General features: G+C 42.2%; 1 protein-coding gene across 1 annotated transcript; it reads right to left on the bottom strand.

Annotated features, from left to right (window-relative positions):
• Nucleotides 1-1051: 1051 nt before the first annotated feature.
• LOC145346417 (CCN family member 3-like) lies at nucleotides 1052-19922 on the bottom strand. The gene is made up of 5 exons (XM_080193586.1): nucleotides 19845-19922; nucleotides 19452-19671; nucleotides 14283-14534; nucleotides 9034-9242; nucleotides 1052-3282 (listed from the first exon to the last, which is right to left on the bottom strand). Exons 1-5 carry the CDS (start codon nucleotides 19893-19895, stop codon nucleotides 2980-2982), a joined length of 1035 nt encoding a protein of 344 aa, XP_080049712.1. The 5' UTR covers nucleotides 19896-19922; the 3' UTR covers nucleotides 1052-2979.
• Between the last annotated feature and the right edge of the window lie 1507 nt (nucleotides 19923-21429).

Here is a 21429-nt window from a genome sequence, read left to right as displayed (position 1 = left end):
CTTAATTCCTTGGCGTAAATAGGCGGCACCAAGCTCATGGTAGATAAGGAAGATTTAAGAATGGAGTGGGTTTCTTAACAGTACACAGTGTGAATTAATTTGTTCAGAGGATATTAAAGGTAGGCTTTTTGATTTCTATTTCAAACTGTGAGTGAAATTAGTGTGACAAAATCCATGATTCTGTTGATTAAAATTATAGCAGATTAATGTTAATGTTGGTCTGTCTAACACACTATTTCCAACCAGATTTGACTGTAGTGCTTGCCCTTTAAGGACACATCCATAAACGAGAGAACCGATTGGAGACCAGGATGGGAGGAAATCACCTTGATAGGCTCAGATTTCTGTTCCAGAGCTGATTTGGGAGCTGATTAAGCCATGTGGCTGCAAGCCTCTACGTAGCCTATGCCTGTAAGTAAAATTGTTCTTATTTTCCCTTTCATTGGTGAACAGGAATTATACAGAGAGTGAGCAAAAATGGGGCTGAACCACAAACCAAGGTCACTCACTGATTTGCACTTTATATAGAGGTATATAAGATTATGAAGGGTATAGATAGAGTAAACAGAGGTAAGCTATTTCCTATGATTGACACGTAGGACAAGGGGCCATGGACTTAAGGTGAGGGGGGAGAGGTACAACACAGATATTAGAGGGAGGTTTTTTATACAGAGGGTAGTGGGGGTATGGAATGCTCTGCCAAGTAAGGTGGTGGAGGCAAACACGCTAGAGTCATTTAAGAGTAACTTAGACAGGCACATGACTGGGTTGGAGATGGGTGGATATAGGAGATTGTTTTAAATAAGGGTCATTAGCATTGGGGCGTCCCTGGTAAGGTAAATGGATATGGTACAATAATAATTTTTTTTTTCCCTTTTCATTCACAGGTTTTAAGTCGGTCCACCTCGTGTCCAACGAGGGGCAGACACGCGATGGGTCGTACTGGGGCTGCTCTTGGTTGTTCGAGATTGGCCTAGTGCTTCAGGTCGTTAGTGCGTGCCTAAACTGGACAAGATACTGGGCAAGACAACAGCTCAGTGACTATCACTGTTTGCTGTGCAGACACATGGATTTGGGCCGGTGTCTGTGGAAGTTTGCGCATTCTCCCCGTGCTCGCGTGGATTTTCTCTGAGTGCGCCGGTTTCCTCCCACACCCCAAAGATGTGCTGTTAGGCTGATTGGCAGGAATAAATTGTCCCTAAAATCAGTTTCCCTCAATCTGGATGGCCATAAAACATTAGACAGGGGTCATGGGTGGAGAGGGGGACTGGTGGTGTTGAGATGGCGGCAGGGGCTCGTTGGGCCGAAGGGCCTGTTGCCCGGGCTGTTTTTGTTTTTTGTTCTTTGTTCTTTATTTTATGGCCTTGCTCAAGCAAGACCGGAAATTTCCATCTGAGGTCAATGGAGATTTCTGTTGTCAGACTCTCGCCAACTCCATGGCAGGTAAGGTGGTAGAGTTCTGGCCTGTATGTATTTCCTGGGGTGTGTTTCCTCACAGAGAGCTGGAACATTTAGATTAAATAGAATCACACAGCATTTACAACATAGGAGAAAGACATTTAGCCCAACACAACTATGTTCCAGATGAGCTATTGCACACCTTCCCTCATCTCACCCTAATACCTTATCAACATATTTGGGATAGTGGCAATGCCATTGGACTAGTAACCCAGATTTTCCAGTCAATGTTCAGGGAATATGGGTTCAGATCCCACCACAGCAACTGGTGGAATTAAAATTCAATTAATAACTCTGGAATTAAAAGTTAGCCTAATAGTGATTACAAATCCATTGTTGAATGATGTTAAGAAATCCATCTGATTCACTCATGCGCTATAAGGAAATCTGCTGACCTTACGTCCAACTCCAGACCCACAGCAATGTTGTTGACCCTTAAATGCCCTGTGACTTGTCAGGCTATTTCAAAGTTATATCAAACTCTTGTGAAGCCTAAGAGAAAATAAACTGGATGGATGACCCAGCAGCATCCTAGGCAATGGGACACCCAATCCAGTTTACTCTACACAGACCTATTAACATCTGGAGTTTGTGTCAAAATAGGGAGAATCGTCTCACAGACATGTCAAGCAACAGCCCGACATTGTATAGTTATGGGAGCATCACTTACTCACAATATTCCTGACACCACCATTCCTGGGTATATCCCGCCCCATCGGCAGGACAGATCCACCAGAGATGGAGGCACAATGGTAAACAGTCTGGAGGGATTTGCCCTTGGAGACCACAACATTGAGTCTGGACCCCTTGACATCTCATAGCGTCAGGTTAAAAAGTTGTTTCTATAGCTAGTAATTTCCGGAACAAATCTCTAGTCTCACTAGGGGCTTATAGCTAGAGGGGTGCCACTTCACAGCAAGCACGACTGACCAGGAGTCTCCTCGTACTGCCAGTCATTAGCGTATTTTGGAAGGAGGTATAGGTTAGCTCCACCTATATGGCTGCATTACGAATGCACCTTCCTTGGCCACCAAGTCCTGGGGTGGGACTCTAACCTGGAGCTTCTGGTTCAGAGGTAGACACTACCATTGCCTTCAATCAGTAGTAAAGGGGGCACAAATATCCAACTCACTGCAACTCTCACCTTATTTGTTTGCATGTTTTGCAATGCTAGCCACATTTTGTATACTCTGGTCTCAAAATTCCAGAAATACTGCTCAAGTCAGTTGTCTCATCTAAACCTAGGCAAAAATAATTTCTGAATTTGTATTGGGCAACTGAAGACTGTGTTTTTATAAAAAATATATTTTAATAACTATTTAATATGTAACTGTACAGATACAATTCTCATGCCAACTCATAACAATAACTTGTTTTCTATTTACAACCTAGGCAGTTGTCAAGAACATTGTTTAAATACAAAATTCAGTAAAAACGTTCAAGTGTTTTCACAAATCTTGGGGTAAACAGAAATCCTGCTAACTGTGATTAAAGCCCACTTAAATCATACCAAACCAGTTTTTAAACTAGGGAGTCAAATATTTCAGGACCAGATACTTGGTCTGTTTGGAGTACTGTGTTGTCTTCTGGGCAGTTATAGTGGCAGGTACATGAAGTAATGATCATCATCTGCTTTTTAACAATTATTCCTCCGGGACATTTGAAGTCCAGCTGAGCTGTTTTGGTGCTGTGAGGAGTGCAGCATCTCCCATCATTGCAAACTCCACAGTACTTAGGTTTGTAGGACTGGACACTTATGCAATCATTATATTCAAATTGTGTGGGTTTTGTTGCTTTTGGTGTTCGGACACATTTCTTCCCTTTCTAAAAAGGAAAAAAGCAAAACTAATTAAAATGTCTGTCAGATACCATTTTGTTACTACAAGGAACAATACTTTATCAAAGTCGTTTGAAAAGTATGGCATCATATGGGCTACTGATACCATAGTACTCTGGTGTGTGTGCAGGGGAGCCCAACTTGCAAATCAATATATGATGCAATTCAAAGGAGGTATTTGTGGTTTGAGTTAAGAGGAAGAGACAATTTTGTAATCAGTTTTGTGCCATATTCGCAATAGCAACAAATGTTATTGCATCAAGTGAAAACATTATTGCTACGTTAACGTAGCTGAAAACCATACTATGTACATCTTTTCTTAGAAAGTGTTTCCTCAGTTTGCGTTTGAAGACACACATGGGTGTAAAAACACGAGTTCGGACCTGATTATATTGTTGAGTTACACTATTATACTGTTGGTTTTTGAAGTTTATTAGTGTCATTAGTAAGCTTACATTAATACTGCAACGGAGTTACTATGAAAATGCATTTCACAGTTAGACCCAAACCGCATGCATCCGAGTTCCTTTTGAAAACTGGACTGCATAGCATAACATTAGCATGACTGGAGTTAAGAGGTTCTATTAATTGTGTACACAAAAATAGAAAATCAAAGTAAGGTGTCAGAGGCTGGCTTTGCGGGGCTGCTATCCTTCCTGGGTCTTTATTTAGAATCTTCATCATTCATTTAGTATAATCAAATAATTATAAATGGCAAGGCCTAGTACTTTTCCATATTGGATTTGATCTGCCTTCATTCTACTCAGTTACAAATAGGGGCTGGGGATTCTCTGGCCTGTCATGCCCCGCTGCCGCTGCCAGCAAGAATGGAAAATTTGGTGCTCAGCCAAATCTCTGTTCACTGCAGCAGGACTGGAGAATCTGGCCCAGTATCCTATAATTGGTCCTTCTATAATTTTTTTTAATCTACTTCAAAATACTCTGCTGTCCTCCTTACTTGTTATTTGCAAACGTCACCAACTCAGATGGAATTTCCAATTCCAGGTCCATATTTGCCTTTATATTTCACCTAAGACAGCAGTTTCCTCAAGCATGTATAACAGACATACAAATAGAATTTATTTTATTCATTCAGGGCCTCACTGACTAGATGTGGAGATGCTGGGGTTGGACTGAAATAAGCACAGTAAGAAGTCTCACCACACCAAAGTCCATCACTAACTAAGTACACTAAGTGCTACCATTACTAAGCCAGCATTTGTTGCCCATTCCTAATTGCCGTGGAGAAGGTGCTGGTGAACTGACCTTTTGGAACTACTGCAGAGGTATGTGATATCACAAGAGCTTTCAAACAGCTACCAGAAAAGTTACTCCCTAAAAAAGGTCAGGGGTCATTTCACCCCAAGTTGTGTAGGCTATCAATCACTTGACTAGTCATACAAATACTCCACAACTTTGTTCCCAATGCTCAATTCCATTGTCTTCTGTTAGCAATATAAAACTAATAGCCCTGCAAGTTAGTCAAGTTCAGTGTTGTCAAATAGGATTCCTATATTCGCCAAACTTAGTGATTAGGTCATCATTTTCATTATAGGATAAAAATATATGCCAAGGTGAATCTTGTAACAGTCTCCTAGTAATGAACTGGGATTGAGGAACAGGATTAAAGGTGAGCACAGTACTCTGACTGCTTATCTGGCAAACAATATTTTAATAGCTCTAACTATTCACAACACAGCATCCAGCTGCGGTGTAGCAGCTAACATTTAATTTTCACTTCCTTCAGTGGTGGCCAGCATGTTGGAAAACACTGGCCTAAATTTATTGCCTTTTAGCCATGGCTCAGTAGTAATGTTCTTGCCTGAGTTAAACAGATAGACATGGGTTCAAGCTCCACTTCTGGACCTTACCACAATCTATGTTGATAATGACACAACACAACATGGTTTTAGATACAGGTCTTCAGATGAGGTACGAAACCAAGACCTCATATGCTCAACTGGCTGCGGGTAAAGGATCTCATAGCCTGGCTCAAAGGCCAATATTTATCCTTCAGCCAACACTTCAAAAATCAGGTTGATTGTTGCTTATTATTTGCTGTTTGAGAGATCTTTGAGTTTGAACTAACCGTCACATTTGTCTAGCTAAGAATGAGTAAACTTCAAAAGTAATTGATTGTGTAAAGTGCTTTGGGGCATCTAAGGATCTGAAGGGGGCTGTTGCAAATACAATTTTTTTCTTTCCTTTTCCCCATGATTGAAGTTCTATGATAGAGTTCATTCCCACTTTCAATATTTGGATTTTCACCAAGTATGACTGATTTGGGAGCTCTTTAAAAATGGTGGATGGGGAGTTCCAAAACTCCCAATCCTAATTCCAGGGTTTCTGATTTTCAGGAGTGCCTCTTAAGGTTGGTTCAGGCTCACACCCTTCACTCCAAACTTTGCCAGCTCCATTGCTATGATAGGCATTTCTTAGTCCACCACAATTTTCATAGAGTCAGGCCTGGTTTTAAAGACTTGTGGTTTACGACATCGCAGGACAGTCATGAGTTATAGTCTGCATGAGGGGATTTTTTAAAGGCAAGTTCAAATGGTCCTCCTCATGTCCCCCATGCCAAGGTTTGCCCCCACCCACTCTGTATGGCCCCTCATCCCAAGGTATACCTCTCAAACAATCCCTGTGGCCCCTCATGCTAAGGAATGTCCCTCCATGGTCTCATACTCCATTTATCAAGATACGTCCCACTATCCATGGCATCTCATGCCCCTGTGCCAAACTGTGGCACTTCCATACCTTTTGATTCCATAAGTGTTTCCGTAAATGGGTCAAGGAATCTTAGTGACAATAGAATGTGTAGAAAAAAAAGCTTTAAAAAGTAATTCATTCGTAACTTCCTACTGTTAAAATTTCCAATAAACGTATAAATCATTCAGATCCTTTATAATTTCAAGAGCTAAAAGTGTAAGCACTGGTTAGCACTGCTGCCTCACAGCATCAGGGACCCAGGTTCGATTGCTGGCTTCGGTTACAGTCTGCTCGGAGTGCGCACATTCTTCCTATGTCTACATGGGTTTTCTCCCAGTCCAAAAGACATGCTGGTTAGGTGCATTGGCCATGCTAACTTCTCCCTCAATGTACCCAAACAGATGCTGCAGTGTGGCGACGAGGGGATTTTCACAGTCACTTCATTGCAGTGTTAATGTAAACCTACTTGTGTCACTAGTAAACAAATTTTAAACACTTGAAACCTCAATCTTGTGGGAAAAAAAATTGTGAACTTGACAGCAATAGTCACGAAGCTAGAATTGTCAAGCAAGCAATGTTTTCATTGGGGTTCACGGATGTCTGGGCTCTCAGCCAAGAATAGATAACAAGGCTTGGCTGAGGGCCCAGAAGTTCATTAGCTTTTGAAACACTTAAGACATGGAGAAAACATGTCAGATCCTTCAATCTGGAAAAGATTTTTGTTTCTAGTTTAGGAAATGCATTAAACTTTACAAAAAATGTTTATAGAAACAATACACAGCTGGTAGATTAATGGGTAAGAGTGCTCTGTTGTGCACCAGTGAATGATAAATCAGGAATCCTGGAGGAAACTTTAATCTCACTTGAAATTTTTGTTGGGGGAGGGTGGTTTAACATGAAGTTGATAGTAGTAGATCAACCATGCATCTCATCTTGGCCACCTGACTTCAATGGGAAGGAAACATTAGGCTGCTCTGCTATCACCTGTTTTACACCATGCTGAAGTAGAATTTCATCCTCGTGCCATGATTGATCCCTGATCTTTATTAAGTTAGCCAATCCAATCACAGAGCACTAGAGAGGTAGCAGGCATGGAGAAAGTGATAAGGTCCCTTTTGTGAAAGCTACTCACTGATCCTGTTGGAACCACCCAATATTGGGTTGTGAACGTAGTGCAGTCCATCATGCAAACCAGCCTCCCATCCATTGACTGTCTATACTTCCCACTGCCTCGGAAAAGTAGCCAACATAAGTATGGGTACCATGCATCCCGGACATACTCTCTCTTCCATTGGGAAAAAGATATAAAAGTCTGAGGTCACGTACCAACCAACTCAAAAATAGCTTCTTCCCAGATTTTTGAATGGACCTACCTCACATTAAGTTGATCTTTCTCTACACCCTTGGTATGCCTGTAACATTACATGCTGCACGCTCTCCTTTCCTTCTCTATGAGCAGTGTGCATTGTCTGTATAGCATTTAAGAAATACTTTTCACTGTATACTAATACATGTGACTATAAATAAAACCAAAATCAATAGTCAATTAATATTAAGATAGGGTACACCAATGAAAAATTCAGGTGAAAGTTGGAACAGTGTTTAAAAAAAGGTGCAAACTGACACTAGAGATTGATACAGCGTGAACTTCAATAATGTTGTTGCAACCCATTTATCTAAACTTAAGGCAATCCAGATTTTGGCTGCCTGTATCGCACACTCAGACTAACTTATACCAAGCTCCCTTCACTCATTATCACTGTGCACCACTGTGCTCATTGACATGTTGGCTCCTGGTTAGTCAGCACTTCAATTTTTAAACTCTCACCCCACTGTTCAAATCTCTTCTTGGTCTTACCTTGTTTTAAATCTCTGAAACCACCTCCAATCCTTTGCATTCCTCAAACTCTGGCCCTCCTGTCCATCCTCCCCTTCTTTCACTGCAGTTTTGACAGCCATGTTTTCAGTTGGCTAGGCCTTCAGCTTTGGTGTTCCACATCCATAGCTGCACCTTTCTTTTGCTTTATGACACTTCTCAAAACCCAATCTCTTGGCCACTGGTCCTAATATCACCTTCTTTGGCTCAATGTCATTTTCTGATTGATAAAATTCCCATGAAGAATCTTGGGATGTTTTATGTTAAAGACGCTACATAAACACAAAATTTTAGCTTTCATCCATCTTCCTGCCCATTGTTTCAGGTTGAAGCACAACATCTATTTAATCCTGAAGTGAACTTCCAGCCCTACATCTTATCACAAAAGCCACTTCTGCCTCCAGAAACTTGTTCTCTTGCTACTCTTACCTAGGGAAGAAGCTCCTATCAGTAGCTTTGTCACCTCCAGAACTGATATTTGTTCTTAAGATCCTGCCTTAGGACTGGAAGATATTACAAATGTGCAACATTTAATTAAGTGTGACTTTGTAAAATAGACAACATTGATTCAACTATCAGTTAAAGTCACATTTACCCATCTATTCCAGGCCAGACTCACAATCTCCATATACTTTACTTCACATTGAACTCTATAGTGTGCATCCAATCCCACAGCCAAATCCCATCTATCCATTACCTTTGGCTTGTAGTCTATCAATGCTCCAACTATAATCCTAGTGTTAAATTTCTTTCAGCACCTAGCCTGTCTCCATTCTTGTAACTTTCTCCAGCTGTACAGTACTTCAAGATCTCCATTTCTTCCAACTCTGGTCTCTTGTGCATCCCCATTACTGTTTCCTCTCGATAAGCTGCTGTACCTAAATCTATGTTTGACAATCTAAAATTCCCTGCCACACTGAGACCTTCTTAAAACCCACTGCTTTGACTAAACTTTTAGAGACTCTTAATATTTTCTTTGGTTCCGAGTCCACTTTTATCTGGTTACGTTGTTGTGAAGTGTCTTGGATCCTTTCTCGACATCGAGCGTACTGCATAAACATGAGCTGTTGTTCTAGCATCAGGTATCTTAACATGTTATTTACCAAAAGAGCAAGTAGAGATCTATCTTATAGCATTAGTGGTTTGGACTTACTTTGACAATGACTTTGTAATCTCCACATGGTCGAACTTGGCAAATTCGTGTCTGCCTCACCATGTCACATCTGTGGTTTTTATTAGTTACACGAGTAGAAATGCCCATGCCACAGGTTTTGGAGCAGGCACTCCACTGTGTAGTCTGCTGTATACAGTTCAGACTCGGGTTAAGGGAATCCAATTCAAAGGTGGCCTCCTGTCTGTAAGCTGAAACGAAGAAAAAGATAATTTCAAGGCGCTACATCGGACATTTTCAAATTTGTTGCCATTACAGCAGAATTAAATATCACCATGATTGCTAGTTTCTAAGCTCGCGTGTTTTGTCTTTCAAGGAGGCATTGTAGCTCTAATGTCAGAGAATTTATCTTCTATCCAATGTAAACTATTTAAAGGCATTGTGGAATTTGGCTGGGAAGCATTATGTTACGAGCCAAGAAACACTGGGTTTCTTTGACCTGGATTATCCTACATTCAATAAGCAAAAATAAATCTTTTGTACCATGGAATGAATTCAAACTTCTGACAACAATTATGAAAATTTAAATATGATGAGTCATCCAAGTAAAGAATTCACAGGCAAGCACTTTGTTTCAATAAAAGAGGTGATGTTTTCCATTTCTTCCCCACAAACACGTGCTTGCACATTCATTCCTCATTTTCTTTGTTTGTCCCCACCTTACTCCAAGAAAACAATATAGGCTCGTCAGTGAGACTTTTCTGTCAAAAATTAAAGCAAAATACAGCAGCTTTTAGAAATGTGAAAACAAAATGAGGAACAGCTGAAAATGTTCAGCAGGTCAGAATGTCTATGGAAGAACAAGGGCCAGTCTGCTGAAATTTAAATTCTTAAGACCCTGCCTCAGGAGTGGAAGATATTACAGATAAGCAACGTTTAAAAAAAAGGAGAAGGAGCAGGTGAGGTGCAAGGAAAAAAGACATAGGAAAATAAATAGATTGACCCATTAAGTGCTTGTAAGGAGAACAGGAAATGGTTAAGTGACAGAAGCGATTTAAGCAACAGACAAAAAGCAGAAATAAGGGGAGAAATCAAAATAAAACAAAAGACATGAATAAGGCATAGGTGTGTGATTAGCTCAAGAGATTATCAGAAAGAAAAACATGAGAAACTGGAGCAAAGGGAAAAAGTGGGTCAGTGCCAAGCATGACGACCACCTCACCAATAATGTTCCAATCAGGGCCTCTACTCCAAGCATCAACCCAGTTCTGCCCCACCATTCCCTGGAAACACTGGAAGGCCCACTCTACACTGTCAACGGGTCCTGTTATATAGCAATGGGTGCTGTAGGTGAGTTCTGAATTTGTTAATGTTAATGCTACAAAACACCCAATGGGAAAATGAGTTGCTAGTTCTTCAGCTTATGTTGAGCCTCATTAGAACAGTGAAGAACACCAAGGATAGAGGTGTCAGAGCACGATGGAGAATTGAAATGGCAAGCAACAGCGAACCTAGGAGTTGCAATAGCAAAGCAATCACCTGATCGGTGTTTAGTTTCCTTGAGTTGAGGAGATTGTTTGAGCAACAAATACTGTATTGTAGAAGTTAGAAGTATATGTAAATTTATGCCTCATACAGATTGATGGCAGAATTCTACCGCCCTGCCGTGACTGGAGTTGGAGCGAGCGAGGGGCGGACAAAGGAAAGGTCCATTGATCTCGGGCGGGGTTTTCTGGTCTCAAGTCAATCAAGGTCATAAAATCCCACCCAGAATGTTTAAGACCCTAGACAATAATGTGGGATGAATAGAATCAACAAGTGTTGTGTCTCCTAACCTTGCATGGAAGTTGCCAAAGAAGGAGATGGTGATAGAAGAATCAACCTGGGTGTTCAGAAGGGTCCTTGTTATTTTGGAATATTTACCATTTATATAGATGATCTGGAGGAGGGAACCGAGTGCAGGGTGTCGAAATTTGCTGATGACACCAAGATTGGGGGAACGGCAAATTGTGCGGAGGGTGTGGAGAGTCTGCAGAAGGATCTAGATAGGCTGGGCGAATGGGCCAGGAAATGGCAAATGGAATTTAATGTTGGCAAGTGTGAGGTGGTCCACTTTGGTAGGAAGAATGGTAGGAAGGACTATTACTTACGTGGCGAAAAACTGCAGCAGGCGACGGTGCAGAGGGACCTCGGGGTCCTTGTGCATGAGTCGCAAAAACCCAGCTTGCAGGTGCAGCAGGTGGTCAGGAAGGCGAATGGGATGCTGGCCTTCATAGCGAGGGGGATTGAATATAAAAGTAGGGAGGTCTTGCTGCAGCTGTATAGGGCATTGGTGAGGCCGCAGCTGGAGTACTGTGTGCAGTTTTGGGCGCCGCACCTGCGCAAGGATATTTTGGCCCTGGAGGGAGTGCAGAGGAGGTTTACTAGGCTGATACCGGAGTTGAGGGGATTGAGCTATGAGGAGAGGCTGAATAAACTAGGCTTGTACTCGTTAGAGTTTAGAAGAATGAGGGGAGATCTCATTGAGACGTATAAGATGATGAATGGGATGGATAGGATAGAGGTGGAGAGACTCTTCCCGCTCAAAAAAGACAGTAGGACTAGGGGGCACAGCCTCAAGATAAAGGGGAGGCGGTTTAGAACGGAGTTGAGGAGGAACTTCTTCACTCAAAGGGTGGTGAATCTCTGGAATTCTCTGCCCGTTGAAGTGGTGGAGGCTGCCTCGCTAAATATTTTTAAGAAGCGGGTTGATGGGTTTTTGATAAGAGAAGGGATTAAGGGTTATGGGGAGAGGGCGGGAAAGTGGAACTGAGCCACGACAGATCAGCCATGATCTTATTGAATGGCGGGGCAGGCTCGAAGGGCTAGATGGCCTACTCCTGCTCCTATTTCTTATGTTCTTATGTTCTTATGAATACTAAGATGGGAAAGGAAGAAATGTTTGGTGGTGTGATTACATTGGACAGCAAATCAGTCAACTGGAGAGACTGGGGGATTGGAAGGCAAGTACAAGGGTGACCTGACCATGGTTCTGAGAAAGAGGAGGAGTGACAGCAGAAGCACAGAAAATGGGAAGGATGTAGTTCTGGATCACAGTTGAGGGGAATACTTGTTTGAAAGACAAGGAGGACGTTTTGGAAGTTCTGATGCGGCAGGAGATATTAACCAGATTCAGCAGAGATGGAAAAACAGAAAAAGGAATGGTGTCCTTGGGGTCTGAAGAAGTATGACTCAAGCAGTTGTGAGAATCAATATATTGTGCCAACAAACTAACTGTTTGGAGACACAACATCTACTTTTGAGAGGACCCCGAAAATTCAGAGATAGACCACAATAAAGAGAGGGAAGAGCGAACGTTTAAAGCAATGACACTTTCCAGAACATGGTGAGGGAAGGAAGGAAGCAGCATCAACACAAACACATATGTAAAAACAAAAAGGTTTGCATTTATATAGCACCTTTTACAACCACAGGATGCCCTACAATGCTTTATAGTCAGAGTATTTTAGAAGAGTGTACATTTTTGTAATGTTGGAACCACATTAGTAAATTTGCACACAGCAAGCATTCACAAAAGCAATGCCATAATGACCAAACTGTTTTTGTGATGTTGATTGAGGGATAAATATTGGCCATGACACCCTGGGCTTCATGAAGCTAGTAGCATCGGGTCATTTATATCTATCCGAGGAGGCTGACACTGTCGCTATTTAACAGCTGATCCTCCAGCAAGTCCTGATTTTTATTCTCAACTCAATGGAGTGAAATTTTAACCCATAATCTTTTGGCTCAAGCTGGAGTTCTGCTAAGTGAGCCATGGCTAACACTTAATGTAATGGGGGAAAAAAAAAATCAAAGGACAGACCTGAGTGGAACAAGGAGTGTTCAACATATCTCACAGAAGGCAAGGACCAATTTAGGTTCCTATAGTGACATCTTTATCTGAACAAAATATTCAACGTGACTATAGGTTCTGCCAGGCAGAGGAAAGTGGTAACATTTGAAAACTAGGTAGTCACTGTTCAAGGAAGAAACAAGCTATCTTTGTGAGGGATTGACATGTAGAGAGACAAATGTGGAAACTGGTGAAATGAATCTGCTCCTCCATGATCTGCCATATAATGGTCAACTGTAATACACCCACCATTCAGAATCAGAATGCTACAGTGCAGAAGGAGGTCATTCAGCCCATCGAGTCTGCACTGACCACAATTGCACCCAGGTCCTAGTCACATAACCACATGCATTTACCCTAGTCACCCTGACACTAAGGGACAATTTATCATGGCCAATCCACCTAACCTGCACATTTTTGGCCTGTGGGAGGAAACCGGAGCACCCTGAGAAAACCCACGTGGACAGAGGGAGAATGTGCAAACTCCACACAGACAGTGACCCGAGCCAGGAATCAAACCCGGATCCCTGGCACTGAGGCAGCTGTACTAAGCACTGTGCTGCCCTGGGCCACCATTGTCCCAGAAGAACTTACAGCTAACCCATCATAGACATGGGATTGTTGTCATGCAGCTTAGTACCTGCCCTGTCAAACTAGGATATTTGTTTAAAAATGTAAAATTGTACATGATAAAGAGAAACATCAAAGATCGATTCATATGTCCATCCCATATGCAACCTATCATTTTAGCCATTAATTTATAGTACACACCAATTACAAATTTATACTTGGTCTTTGTTGCCTGGATTAGGTGGCATGCCTTATGAGGATAGGTTGAGAGAGCTTGGTCTTTTCTCCTTAGACAGATGAAGGATGAGAGGTGACCTGATGGTGGTGTAAAAGATGTTGAGAGGTATTGATCGGGTGGATTCTCAGAGGCTTTTTCCCAGGGCTGAAATGGCTGCCACGACAGGACACAAGTTTAAGGTGCTGGGGAGTAGGTACAGAGGACATGTCAGGGGTAGGTTTTTCACTCAGAGGGTGGTGGGTGCATGGAATCGGCTGCTGGCAGAGATGGTGGAGATGAACTCGATAGGGTCTTTTAAGAGACTTTTGGATAAGTACATGGGACTTAGTAAGATAGAGGGTTACAGGTAAGCCTAGTAGGCAGGGACACATTTGGTGCAACTTGTGGGCCCAAGGGCGTGTTTGTGCTGTAGTTTTTCTATGTTCTATGTTCTCAAACTGACAAAATATTTTGGGTGCCGCATCTCTCTAATGCTCTGCTGGAATTCAAATGCAGCTGAAAGTTTGAGCCAGCGAATCAGTTGCTTATTTATACATTACATCCACAGTTTATAATCAGCGAAAAGAATACGTAACCATTGTATCCTACCTGCCATTGCAAATCCTCCAATAGGAGTTTCTTGTTTGTGGTCACATATCCATTGCTCACAACATTCTCCTGGCATCTGTACTTGTTTGGGAAATGGGCAATCAGGGCCTGGCAACAGGACATCCAGGTTACAGCGGGGCACACAGCCAATCAGGCCATCTTTACACGAACATTGATATTTGCAGCTTGGCTGAAATATCTCACCATTTCGATAGACAACTCCATCGTACATGCAAATACGACCTTCATGTGCTGGAATTCAAAGATAAAGAGCGTTAACAGTTTATTTCATTCTTATTACAAATGCCGTCAAATTAGATCTAGATCTTAGAAACAATCACGCATTTGTTTAATAAGATTATAGTGGGAGGAAATAAGCACTTGTAAAACACGCACTTTAATTTTCTTAATTATTCAATAGTTGTATAATCTATGTTGGTTAACATGCAGTATTTGGAAATTTCTTGGCAAAGTACAAAATCAATTTTAGAATAGAACATAGAACCCTACAGTGCAGAAAGAGGCCCTTCGGCCCATCGAGTCTGCACCGACCACAATCCCATCCAGGCCCTATCCCCGTATCCCTACACATTTACCCGCTAATCCCTCTAACCTACGCATCCCAGGACACTAAAAGGCAATTTTAGTATGGTCAATCAACCTAACCCACACATCTTTGGACTGTGGGAGGAAACCCACGCAGACACGAGGAGAATGTGCAAACTCCACACAGACAGTGACCTGAGCCGGGAATTGAACCCAGGTCCCTGGAGCTGTGAAGCAGCAGTGCTAACCACTATGCTACCGTGCCACCCATAACCACTGTACTTTCATTTCACAATCATTTTCTTTCAATGATTGCTTACTTTAATAAGATTTGTTAAAACTGAATGGCCACACACTTGTACGTTAAACAGGCATCCCAAAATCCAACCTGTACTTCACCCAGAGACAATACTCTGTATGCCAGGAGAATGTTGTGACATTCATACTCCATAATGAGGGGGAAGAATGAAGTAATCATTTATATTCTGATTACATTGCATCTTAGCATTCATGCAGCAACCGCAGTGGCATTGCTTCATGTCAAACAAGCTGCACACAAATTCCTCTGAAACTAATCCTGTAGGTTTTGCTGTGCCTCATCTGTAGAATAATTGACACAGATATTAATTTTTAAACTTGAAAAGACATGGGTCCACTGAACTGTCTTTACGTTCCTAACAATAGAGTAGAGGTACCCCGTGTCACTTTAACTGACAGCCTGAGTTTGCTGACCTAACTACATACAATACTTGCTTCTCTGAATTGAAGGTTATAAATTATGAATATCAACAGCAAGGTTTCTGAGCAAACCTGCATCGTAAAGCCTCATGCTACCACCAGAGATCTAGAACAGTTGCAGTCTGGGGTAGGGCTTGGTGGGACAGAGTGTGGGAATACAACTGGATGAATGATTGCATTGCTACTAGTTGTAGCCATGAAGCAATATCTCAGTTTCTGTTCTGTAAAATCAAGTCTCTGCTTCCCATTCACATGGGCACCAAAAGACACCTGCAACATGCAGCTTTCTCCTTGGCATGGCTTTCCTTACTTTCAACATATAAAAAGAGTGGGTCATCCATTTCACCACCACTATTGGACAAAAGATTGTTCAACAGGGCAGATGAAGGAGATAGGGGTAGAGAAAGGGGAGAAATTTAGTCTCTACCGAATATCTTCCTGTTTACAGAGATTACTGGTGGAAAATTATATCCTTTTGGATTTTTAAGTAGTTTGGAATTAATTTCTTCAGAACACAAGCCAAAAGCACTTTTAATGTTTAATTTTTTAAATTATATAGAAGTTTATACATTAGCAACACAAGTAGGCTTACATTAATACTAATGATGATACTGTGAAAATCCCCTAGTCGCCACACTCCAGTGCCTGTTTGGGTACACAGAGGGAGAATTTAGCATGGCCAATACACCTAAACAGCATGTTTTTCGGACTGTGGGAGGAAACCAGAGAATCTGGAAGAAACCCATGCAGACATTGGGAGAATGTGCACACTCCGCACAGACAATGACCCAAGCTGGGAATTAAACCTAGGTCCCTGGTGCCGTGATGCAGCATTGCTAACCACCGTACCACCTTTTTATTTCCTTGATGAATTGATATAGTTGTCCCAGTGTTAAGAATGTCAGTGTTTAATCAACTTGTGTTGTTTCACCGCCTGCAGGCTGAGATTTCCCTTATTATTTGAAGCAATAAGATGCACAAGAAATGTTATCATAATAGCCTAGCCCCAAGTTGCTAAAGAGTCCAGAGGAATGTTGCATTGTAGGAAACTGTTCACACAAACAAATACTTAGGCATAACATTTATTTGAAAATCATTTTCTTCAATGTTGTCATTGCAAAAAAAAACCCAAGAATTAAATTACTTCATGTAATTAGGGTACTGCCTCTACTAATTGCTGGGGCCATTTTCAAAGTGGAGAGGGTGAGGAAACTACAGCAGAACAATTTCACTTATCTGTCCAGCCCTACATTTCAATAGGGGTGCATCGTAATGGCAACAATGGAGTATCAGTAACTCTACCATACCTAGCTATATAAGGAATGTTTGACATTCCCTTAATTCAGTTTGTTTAGAATTGAAGTTTTAGAACTACAGCTTTTACAAATTATAGTGAACCTCTCGCTTGACAGAAAAATTGCTAACTATCCCTAGAAAGGTACACAGTTGGACAATGATTGTGGTTCCTCAAGGAACAAATCATTATTTTCTATCATCGATACTCCCCAAACCAGGAAAGAATCACTTACAATAAAGGTATTTATTTTTCTAAGTTCATTTCTTCTAATGAAAACAGTCCATATTTTCCATTTCCCTTTGTATTTCTATTTCCTTATACCAGACAGCACTCTATTATCTTAACATGCTTTCCATCTCGGGAACTATGATCTTACTAAAGTTTTACAAACTTTTGATACACTTCAACCCAACTCTTTTATATCACTAGTTATTAAACCCAGTATTCCATCGGCTTTCTATTTGAGGATGCCTGAAATATTTTGTGAAACTAAAGCTTCAGATTTCCCCACTTGTCGATATTATTTGACCATTTTCCCATTCAAACTATCATCTTTTTATTTATTTATAGACACTGAAATATGTTTGTCGCATTGCTATCCATTTCCATCATCATATCGCTATCCTCTTGCGGTTCTCTTTCATCCTCAGAATTATTTAACATACCTCCTATTTTAGTATTGTTTGTACATCACGCAAGTACTCAAACTTTGTATTCACATTATCGATGCACACAGCGAATAGATGCAGAACATAATCCAACACCACAATTCTACCCACTTCCAACCAGAGAACCCACCTTGAAGTTTTACAATTTCTTTCCATCAAACTAATTGTCAGGTTCAACTTCTTAACCCTTCAACATTCTGTGTGTGTGATATGAACGTCTTTATACCTCACAGCTACAGCATTATCCTTCGTTTCTGTCACCTCAAATAACTGAGGTATGCCATCACAATCTTCCTTTCTGAATTAGAGGTCGTATCTTTTAATTATTTTCTCTTCATCCACATGTTTGTTTTTTCATCTTTAATTAAAGTAAAGATTTCCAATTTTACTTAACTGGCTTTAAGCTACCCAGGTTAGCCCTGTTACCCTTGTAAAAGTATGCCAAACATGGACATTCTGGAGTTGTCCATTGTCCGTATATGGCCTGGTGTTTCTGGCAAGTAATGGCTGAATTGAAACAGCTCTTGCCCCTTGACAATTTCTGCCAAAATTGGTATATATCATTAGCATAGGTCAGAATGTAAATTGGACATAGATCACATTGCAGCATATTTATCTTGTGGTTGGAAAAATAAGAATTTTCAGCTAAATCATTCTTAACAGAATGCTAAAAATGGGACCAATTCTCACAGAACTTCTGATTGCCCAGCAAATGTCAGAAAACTATACAAACCTCAGAAAAATAACAATTATTTCAGTCCAATCTATTATTCCATTCTTTCAGGATTTCTCCAAATCTTACAGTTACCCCTCAACAATCAAGAAACTCCCTCACAGAAACTTCTCCTCATAACTTATACAGCCTCCACTATTTCATTCCCATATTTCCCTCAGGCTCTTTGGTCCTAACATTTTGTCCTCCTTTAGAGGAGGAACTGTACAGAAGAGACCCTTCAGCCCATCAGGTCTGCACCAACAAAAATTACACTTAATCTACACTAGTCACACTTCCCAGCACTTGGCCCACAGCCTTGAATGTTATGGCATCTCAAGTGCTCATCCACATACTTTTTAATAGAGGTTTCCCACCTCTACCATCATCCCAGGTAATGTATTACAGACCCCCACCTCAGATCCTCTAAACTTCCTGCCCCTCACTTTAAAATGAAGTTTCCACATTATTGACCCTTCAGCCAAGGAGAACATCTGCTTCCCATCCATATTATACACCTCAATCGGGTTCCCCCTCAGCATCAAATAAAACAAGATGTGGAGATGCCACCATTGGACTGGAGTAAACACAGTAAGAAGTCTCACAACACCAGGTTAAAACCCAGGTTAAATAAACCTGTTGGACTTTAATCTGGTGCTGAGAGACTTCTTACTCAAATAAAACAACCCAAGCCTATCCAGCCTCTCATAGCTCAAATGCCCCATCCCAGGCAACATTCTGGTGACTCTCCTCTGCACCCTCTCCAAAGGCAATCACATCCTTCCTGTAGTGAGGTGACCAGAACTGCACACTTTTACTCCAGCTGTGACCCAACCAAAGTTTTGTACAGCTCCAACATCACCTCCCTGCTTTTATAATTTATACTGGGACTGAGTGTCCTGTGGTCTTCTTAACTATCCTAAGAACTATGCCGCCTTCAGGGATCTGTAGACAAACTATAGTTTACATTATCTGAGCTGCTTGATTATTTATTAGTATATAACCGAGTCTCAGCTATCAATTCATTAGTATTTAACAAACTGTACACACAATTCTTTGAGCCTGCATAACATTACCTGGCTCATATCAGCATTCATTCCTTCTCAGCAGGACCCGCCAAGGAGTGCGCGTACTAACCCAATATTGATTGTGAATAACTGTAGTGCTTTTCTGGAAATGAAGGCAGGCTGGTTAGGCTGTAAACTCACCGATGCAAACGCCCAGCTCCTGGCGACTGTCAGCGCTGTAGTCGCACTGCAGCCCCTGCTGCGAGTCACAGGTGTCGCCCGGGGTGCAGACCTCGCCCGCTTGCTTGGCACAAACCTGGCAGCAGCCGCAGCCATCCAACACCAGCCGCACCCCGGGTGTACATGTTGGCGGGTCCTTCGGGCACTTGCAAGGGGAAGAACACGGCTGGGCACCGAGCCACTGTAAAACAGAAAGAGGCAACACAAAAAGTTTTGAAATTCCAAAGCTGAAATCTGTACTTGTTCCCTTCACACAGCTTCCTAACTCTTCTTTTTTTTGCAAATTTATCAGTTTTAAATTCCTTTATTAGACTAGTGCGGGATATTCTCGATTGTGCTGTGAACCATATTCACCTCAATTACAAGTATGAGTAAAAGCAGCAGTGTGGCAGTGAGTTGCTGCATGCTGCCAGCAGTATCACTTCCCCCCTCACTCTGCCTCTCTCTGCCGCCCGCTTCCTGCATTTTATAATGCCGCCTCCCGCGCGACTCAAACTCTGATTGGCTGAGGTCGGGAAGTTGCCGCGGCAACTCCCCGGGGATTGGACGTCAGCTCTCCCTGTCGATATGGTGATGCCGCGAGCCATCCGAGCAGGGTTCTGATTGGAAGGTTGTGCGCGTCATTGGCACCTGGAGGTTGCAGGTAAACTACCTGAAGACTACAGGTAACCACCTGGAGACTACAGGTAACCACCTGGAGACTGCAGGTAATCACCTGGAGACTGCAGATAACTACCTGGAGACTGCAGATAACTACCTGAAGACTGCAGGTAACCACCTGGAGACTGCAGGTAACAACTGAAGAATGCAGGTAACCACCTGGAGACTGCAGATAACCACCTGGAGACTGCAGGTAACAACTGAAGAATGCAGGTAACCACCTGGAGACTGCAGGTAACCACTTGGAGACTGCAGGTAATCACCTGGAGACTGCAGGTAACAACTGAAGAATGCAGGTAACCACTTGGAGACTGCAGGTAATCACCTGGAGACTGCAGATAACTACCTGGAGACTGCAGATAACTACCTGAAGACTACAGGTAACCACCTGGAGACTACAGGTAACCACTTGGAGACTGCAGGTAATCACCTGGAGACTGCAGATAACTACCTGGAGACTGCAGATAACTACCTGAAGACTACAGGTAATCACCTGGAGACTGCAGGTAACAACTGAAGAATGCAGGTAACCACCTGGAGACTGCAGATAACCACCTGGAGACTGCAGGTAACAACTGAAGAATGCAGGTAACCACCTGGAGACTGCAGGTAACCACTTGGAGACTGCAGGTAATCACCTGGAGACTGCAGGTAACAACTGAAGAATGCAGGTAACCACTTGGAGACTGCAGGTAATCACCTGGAGACTGCAGATAACTACCTGGAGACTGCAGATAACTACCTGAAGACTACAGGTAACCACCTGAAGACTACAGGTAACCACTTGGAGACTGCAGGTAATCACCTGGAGACTGCAGATAACTACCTGGAGACTGCAGATAACTACCTGAAGACTACAGGTAATCACCTGGAGACTGCAGGTAACCACCTGGAGACTGCAGGTAACAACTGAAGAATGCAGGTAACCACCTGGAGACTGCAGGTAACCACCTGGAGACTGCAGGTAACAACTGAAGAATGCAGGTAACCACCTGGAGACTGCAGGTAACCACTTGGAGACTGCAGGTAATCACCTGGAGACTGCAGGTAACAACTGAAGAATGCAGGTAACCACCTGGAGACCGCAGGTAACCATCTGGAGACTGCAGGTAACAACTGAAGAATGCGGGTAACCACCTGGAGACTGCAGGTAACCAACTGAAGAATGCAGGTAACCACCTGGAGACTGCAGGTAACCATCTGGAGACTGCAGGTAACCATCTGGAGACTGCAGGTAACCAACTGAAGAATGCAGGTAACCACCTGGAGACTGCAGGTA

The sequence above is a fragment of the Carcharhinus amblyrhynchos genome, chromosome 8, assembly GCF_965287045.1.
Source record: "Carcharhinus amblyrhynchos chromosome 8, sCarAmb.v2.hapA, whole genome shotgun sequence".
Taxonomy (NCBI): Eukaryota; Metazoa; Chordata; class Chondrichthyes; order Carcharhiniformes; family Carcharhinidae; genus Carcharhinus; species Carcharhinus amblyrhynchos.
The sequence above is the reverse complement of the archived record's forward strand: the minus strand, read 5'-3'. Positions and strand labels throughout refer to the sequence as shown.